The sequence below is a fragment of the Pavona decussata genome, unplaced genomic scaffold, assembly GCF_977016875.1.
Source record: "Pavona decussata unplaced genomic scaffold, jaPavDecu1.1 SCAFFOLD_21, whole genome shotgun sequence".
Taxonomy (NCBI): Eukaryota; Metazoa; Cnidaria; class Anthozoa; order Scleractinia; family Agariciidae; genus Pavona; species Pavona decussata.
The window spans coordinates 977501-985000 of NW_028145444.1; the positions used below are offsets into that span (position 1 = coordinate 977501).

The following is a 7500-nucleotide window of genomic DNA, read 5'->3' on the forward strand; positions in this document are numbered from 1 at the left end:
ATGAGAAAATATTGACCTTGAACCATTTTTATAACATTTTTTTTTATCCCTTTACACCTTGCCCTTTTCTTTTAAGTATTGCGCAATTTTATAATCCCGTGAATGAATGCCTATTCTTGACTTTGTCATCTTAAACAATTGTATGAATTACTCTTGTCTCAAGTTCAAGCTTCAATACTGCAACATTATTAGACCTTGAGACTACAGCTATTCGTACAATTTTCTAATCATTTTCTTTTTTAATTCAGCCATTTTTAGCAGACTTCGCATAGGCTACATACACCTTTGCGCCCTATTTGTGGAAGGTTTTTGTTACCGCATCTATACGTTTTAAAACTACATATAATAATAATAACAATCATCATTATCATAGCATAAGTCACTAACGCGTATAATGATTGATACAGTAAGGTGATCTTAGCCCAGTGATTTATAATCTAGAAAACGTCATTTCTCAGGGGTAAAATGCACTTTTTATTAATCACTGAAACTATACCACAAGGAGGAAGAGAAGTTATATAGAGACCATGACATGTTATACCATTTAAGGTACACAATAAGCTCTAAATATTATATGCAGTGTACTGCAGAGTTAAAGGATGGCATAGCGTGTGTATTAAAGTATTTTGTTTTATTCAAGAAAAAATAGTGATACTTCCCAAAACTATCTCGAGGAGATTGAAGAAGGCTGGGAAATTGACTTGGAAAGACTTGAGGTACTCCGCGATGAAATTCTTGGAGAAGGGGAATTCGGAATTGTTTACAGAGGACGCTATCGCGGAGGAGATGAAAAAATTTTTGATGTAGCGGTGAAGCAGTTGAAAGGTAGGAATGGTTGCTGTTCTTGAGTGGTCATAGTTAAGTAACGGTAACCTTAACATTTCAGCCATAACTTCGTTTCGCTGTGTAACCTTGTTTTAATGAACTTTTCGAAGTCCCATTCTTTAAGTTTTAACAGTTCCAGTTAAGATCCTTGTTCCATCTTTTGCATAGGAACCTGTCTTTTGACGGAAATGTTTTCGGTTGTTCAACCAAAATTGGGTTCTTTATGATATCAGACCATTAAGTTCAAAATAGCGCCGACATTTTCCGATCGAGATTTCCGTTACTTGAAGGTAGTTTTCTCAAACTCATTAATAATTCATCAAGAGAAAACAAAGAAAATCACTACTGTACTGTGACCGTGGTTTGGATATGTGTTCCTGAAGGGGCCAAAAAAACCATTGCTCCAACGCGCTATATCTTGTTCTTTAATGTCAAATGTTCGTTAATTACATAAAGAGAAACGATGCGGTAAACGTTGCTATATGCGATAATCGATGCGGTTGCTAGAAAAAGAAACAAGGAAAATGCAAGTTACTACAGCAAAAGGACGAACCGAAAGACAAGAACATAGAAATAACAAAATAAGAAGGAATGACGAGCTAAAATAATACTTACAAACGTTATATGGCCTTTAAACGGACAAACGAAGCGATGTAGAAAAAACGCTAAAACCTAAAACTGTATTCTAAACCACAAAACGAGAATGAACAAAAAAGCAAAGACGCGAATTTATACCAATGAACTATGGAACAATAGACGAAGTTATGCAGAAAAAACTAACAGAATAATAAATTAAATAAAAACGACATGCAAGCGTGACACACAAAAAATGTTCCAAAAAACAAAGGAGTTCGTCCGCGAAGAATGCCGCCGCAACAGTCCCTGATTACCATAAAATTTTGCTAACTTTAGCCTTGAATTTTTCCAAGAATTATTGATCATTTGAGAAGCCATATCAAACACTCGAAAGTGTGTTTCATCAGGTATCCAAACATCTCGAAGTTGTTTAAAAAACTCGGCTGCGCCTCGTTTTTTCAACCTACTTCTCAGTGTTTGGATATCTGATGAAACACGCTTTCTTGTGTTTGATATATTACATGAACAGCTGTAAAAGCCTTAACTTATGTCATCGATTGATTGATTGATTGATTGATTGATTGATTGATTGATTGATTGATTGATTGATTGATTGATTGATTGATTGATTGATTGACTGACTGACTGATTGATTGATTGATTGATTGATTGATTAGTTTTGGACTACATGCAATTATTCTTGAACAGTTAAACGTGCGAGATTGGATACTGACTATTTTATTACCTCCTGTATAAAGATATCTCAAATGTGACTGACAAATCCGACCTTCTAAGTGAGATAAAGATATTGAAGCAAGCTGGACAGCATCCCAACATAGTCAATTTAATTGGGGCTTGCACCAAGACGGGTAAGTTGTAAACCAATCAACTTCATTGTTCTTTACAGTTCAAAAAAGCAGAGCAATACTTCATGGAGCTTGGAACACTCTTTTTCTTTGCATTTCATAGTTCTTGGCTCGTTTTACTTACAGATCTTCCAGGATATCACCTATCAGGCAATACGTTATCCAACTGTCTTCAAGTAGCTGCTTCTTTAGCAATACAATACTCATGAATCCCACAAATTAAATCAGGCTTCTGTTTAATCGTCTGGTTTCATCTACAACGTAGGGCAAACTTCCTTGAGACAACTTGCAAAAGCGCGTGATAAAAAAAGTAATGTGATCATATAAATATAAAATTACGAATTAACGAATTACGAAAAAGACGCTTTCAGTCTTCTACCCTTCCCCCCAACCAATATTCTTTAAAGGGAAGGGAGAGAAGGGGAAAAGAGTGCCAGACATACATTAAGTGTCCTAAGACTTTATAGATAAAGATAAAAACCAAAAGTCAAGATCTTGCAAAGAAACGATTTTAACAAATAATCGTGATTGGTTAAAGTATTTTTAGAATTTTACTTAGTCAACAGCCGCTCTTATTCATACGTTGTAACACGCTTTCAGAAAATATTCTTGTGGTGACGGAACTGATTCCTGGTGATAGCCTAGAGAAGTTTTTGAAGTCCAAGCGGGACAATGGCGAGTGGAACAAGTATGAGAATTTACATTTTGGTCTGAATGACCGTCAGTTGCTTACGATAGCACTACAAATTGCTTCAGGAATGCGTCACTTAGAGGAGAGAAAGGTAGGAGATGCTGCACTGTTAATTTATTTTTTTATTGTTATTTTTTTTTAGTTTCACGCGGAAAATGAAACTGTCTTTATAGGCGAGTAAATATCCTTGGATTCCATGTCCCATCTAAAACTGACACTGAGAAAGGGGTAACTTTACCTCTAGGTTTAAAGTCACTGCTTTTCCACCGTCGTGGACCGTCAAGCCTTGGTTGACTTTCTACTGCCATGAAATTTTTGTAGTTGTGCCGAAGGACCGGTTAGCACCGTTTCACAAAAAATATTTATTTAGGAACAATTTTATGCCCGTTAAGAGAAGATCAGTGAAAGTATGAGATTGCGTCACTAACAAATGCCCTGCTTTAGTAGTTATTTTACTTTAGGTACTGTTTAAATCAGACACAGTCGGATGTTATCAATTAATGGATTTCATGTTATCTGTTGGGTGCCACTGTCCGACGTTTAACTCATAGCAACTCAATAAAACCTTGTTTCAGGTTAAGCTGTCTCTTCGCTTTCTTTCTTACGATGGAAATCAAAACTTCTTATCGCTAGTGTTCTGTATCTCTCTCCAGTGCATTCATCGCGACCTTGCAGTCAGAAATGTGTTCATTAGTGAAAACAACGTGGTTAAAGTTGGAGACTTCGGCATGGCTCGAGACGTCTCAGTTGATGGAATTTACACCAAAACATCCAGTGTAAGTAGAGATGCATGACGACTGGTTTTGTATGGTACACGTACTTCATAGACCTTCCCCGAAAGAATGGTAGAGCTGGAATTAGTCATGCCATTGAAGTGAATATGAAGCGGAGGATTGTAATTACCACATTACCTATCTATAAATTGTTCGCCGGCTTACGTTTTCTCTTCAATAGGGTAAAGTTCCCTGGAGATGGTTGTCCTTAGAATCTTTGAAAGATCAAGTGTATACCTCTCAGAGTGACGTGTAAGTTACGATGTTACAGTTATTTTCAGTCTTTATTTAGTTTTCTATGGTCACAACTATGCCATGTCTCAACCTTGGAGCCAGGTGAAAAGGTCTATGTTATTTATCACCTAATTACTATTGCAAATAATTCTATTTTTCATCTGGGGTCCCCGCTCGCGCACGAGGTACAAAAAGATCATCGCCATCTTGGATTGCTATGGTTTACTTAACAAAATATCCTTCGTGAAAGAAGAAGCCTTTCAATTGTAACATTTAAAGATCAAGTATAGAAAACGGCCAGAGCATACCTGCTCCAGCGTTTTGCTGTCACAGTCAAACCTTTTAAATACTGATGCCAAATTGACAAATATGAATGCTCTTACAAGGAATATGTCCGTAATACAGACGTAGAGCTCATATGAACTTTGCTTTCATTCCGAGAATGTCTGCTGGTCTTAGAATAAGGTGGTGTCCGTATTGCCGGTGTCTGTAAAGAGAGGGCCTATTTTTGTTTGTTTGTTTGTTTGTTTATTTTTTCACATATGACTACTAATATTTGTTCTTGGTTTGTAGGTGGTCTTTTGGTATTGTTTTATGGGAAATTGCCACATACGGTAAGTGATTATGACATAGTTAGTTTTTATTATATAGAAACGAGTGTTTAGCTGGAAAATACACCACTCGTAAAATTCATACGAAACTACAATCGGGACCCGAGTGGCGCATTTTCCATATCCTCACTACTGAGTAAGGATGTTGATAACGTCATTTCCCGCCTTTCACGGTTGTTTGTGCAAACAGTCAGTGCAAAACGACGTGGGAGCGATAGATTCGAGAAGTTCTCTGAAGCTTACGTAAAATGCTTCACTTAGGAACAGGACAATACTAACACGAAGAAGAAAACTTCACACAATTCTTGCAATTGAAGAAAAAAGGACAGACACTGAAGACGAATGCCCACTGAGCTGCAAGAATTTGCGAAAAAATTTGTCTTTCGTATTTTTTTTTATTATTATTTATTATAGAAAATTACACGGTAGTTTGAAGGTATGAATTTTATTGCTCGTGCTAGAACCAATATTTCACTACTCGAAAAACAAGCTATGAGGATGACTTGATTAGTCGAAAACGTTTGTTTTTTAATATCTTTTTAACTTTTTAGCCTTGTAAATAATATTGGAAATTTATTAAATTCATGAAATTCTTCGCTCCACCGTGTAATATCCTCTATATTCTTGACACCAGTAATTAAGCAACAACAAATTCTCTTGTTAGGCGAGGAGCCATACCCTACCATAAGAACTCCAGCTGACCTTATCGCCTGTCTGTCTTTGGGTTTCCGGATGGCCCGTCCTGAACATTGCTCAGACGAACTGTAAGTTTAACGTTAAACTAAAGTTAGCTTTTTTAAAGATTTTATCCCCATAACATTTTCCAATGTAACAGTGTCCTCACCGTCCTACCTTACCTCCTTGAATCGTTTCCTGTCTATTCGTTCCAACTGTGATTGTATCAACCGTCTCACAGTCTTCAAACATTATATGTAACAACTCTGTAATGAGCAAGCCTTATTCTGTAAGTCCTATGGTTTCTCCTAAGGTTTCCTCACCACTTTCTCTGTAATACATTTTTTTATACTCTTATTTTGCTTTGTGTAACGTGTGTGGCGAGATAAACAAAAAACAAACAGACAAACTTTCTTGTTTTATTTAGTTTACGGGCGAGCATTTTATGTGGAAATGATATATTTTTTCCTCTTATTTGCAGGTATGAGCTTATGTCTTCATGTTGGATAGAAAATCCTCTAATGAGGCCAAACTTTGCTGAAATCACTAAAAAGTTAAATTTTTATTTAAGAGAATACAAGGTAAACGTTGAAACGTATTTACTCATGGCTCACTTGCTCCAGCTAATGTATTAACTAAGCTACTCGACTGACTATCTGGCACTGACAAGCTTAGTTTTTACTTCTCCTTAGACAAGATGTCCTACCCTACCATAAGCCTGCTTTATCGCTTGTCTGATCATGACTTCCTGGCCACTGAATAGCTGACTGAGTGCTGAAAAAAATTCTGACTAACTGGCAGGATTTACGAATGGCTGGTATAGATGATTGACTGACTGACTGACTGCCTGACTGACTGACTGACTGACTGACTGACTGACTGACTGACTGACTGACTGACCCAATGAATGATTGTTTGCTAGGTTGAATGAATTATGCCGGGCGGTTTAATACTGCGAGTGACTTTTATTTATTATATTGAGGTCTTTTCTTATTGCTTACTTGATGGATTAACTAAACAGCCCAGTGACCTTTCCTTATTGACTGGCCCTAATGGCTGAGTCTCGTGGGACAACGCTTAAAATTTCCCTCACTCACTTGGACATGGTATTTCTACTGAAAAAAACGACACTGATGTTAGACAGATAGGTTTTCTAGATCAATTTACATTGCAGCTAAGTGGCTGAATTACGTACATTTACAATTGGCTGATATTATGACAAACTACGCTAAAATTTACAAATTATCAAGGTAATTTACGTAACAATAGTAATCGAAAATAATATGAAATATATAAAATATCTTACGTTCCTAAAAAAAACATTATTGTTTTATTAAGAATTCCTTCCCTCCCCACCCCTCTTCCCACCCACAAATCAATGTTGACATATAACAAGAATTCTGATAAACGAGCTCAGCAAGAGTTCGTTGGTGGACGATCAATGGTGCCGGCTTGCCGGATATATAGATACCAGAAGATCCAAATTGTTGTAAAACATTTTATTTTACATTACTTTGTTGATTCATTGAAATTTTTGTCTCATTATTTTCAGAGACCTTATGTTAATGTAAGAGATGATGGCGTCTTTGTCGATGCAGAGGGCATTGTTTAAGCTCACCAGCTGAATAGGATGTCTTTCCACCTGCAGGCCGCAGCTTCGGTGCAACACAAGTCAACCTTAGTTATGGTGTCAACAAAAAGAAAAACAAATGAAAACTAATGACATGGAGAATTGAGGGATGTAACTGACGTGACTGGAAAATGCGCCTATAACTTTTTTTTTCCCCTAATAACTGAGACAGAAGGAGCTTATTTGACAAATTGTAATGTTACCGTCCCCAACTCTGCCGCGTAAATGTGGCACTCCGGCTATAACCACCATACTCTTTTGATGTCAGCATGCCTTTGCCATCATATTACTCCATATAATATCCAGCTTTTTGATACAATCTCAACGTTGTATACTCTGGAAGCCAGTGAGTTAAGAGCAATTATGAAAAACTGGATTTGATTGGCTTAGCGGTAATTGTATAGAGCGTTTTCATTCACGTAACTACCGGCCATATTGGTAAACTGAAACAAAAGAAAGTATTTGCATAAAAATAAAGTTCAATTCCCAGAGGCCAGTTAGTTTGGGACACCAACATGGCCGCCATTTCTTTGTTTTGGGTCACCAACATGGCCGCCGTGACGTCATGTGAAAACACTCTATAGGAACAATTTTACAAAGACCAAGAAATATTAGTGTG

At 36.9% G+C, this 7500-nt stretch overlaps 1 protein-coding gene across 6 annotated transcripts in view; it reads left to right on the forward strand.

Moving 5' to 3' along the window:
* LOC146486098 (fibroblast growth factor receptor 4-like) overlaps positions 1-7500 on the forward strand; it is a 30499-nt gene that overhangs the window by 22644 nt on the left and 355 nt on the right. For 4 of the 6 annotated variants that reach the window (XM_085098088.1, XM_085098113.1, XM_085098098.1 and 1 more), the window contains 10 exons: positions 641-825; positions 2160-2270; positions 2868-3049; positions 3612-3734; positions 3913-3983; positions 4539-4579; positions 5241-5340; positions 5733-5832; positions 6804-6947; positions 7424-7500. The exon at positions 7424-7500 is cut by the window's right edge and continues 355 nt beyond it. In XM_085098088.1, the coding sequence (XP_084954214.1) occupies positions 641-825; positions 2160-2270; positions 2868-3049; positions 3612-3734; positions 3913-3983; positions 4539-4579; positions 5241-5340; positions 5733-5832; positions 6804-6863 (973 nt within the window). In that variant the 3' untranslated portion in view covers positions 6864-6947; positions 7424-7500. The other 2 variants (XM_085098090.1, XM_085098089.1) reach the window with 2 other exon arrangements.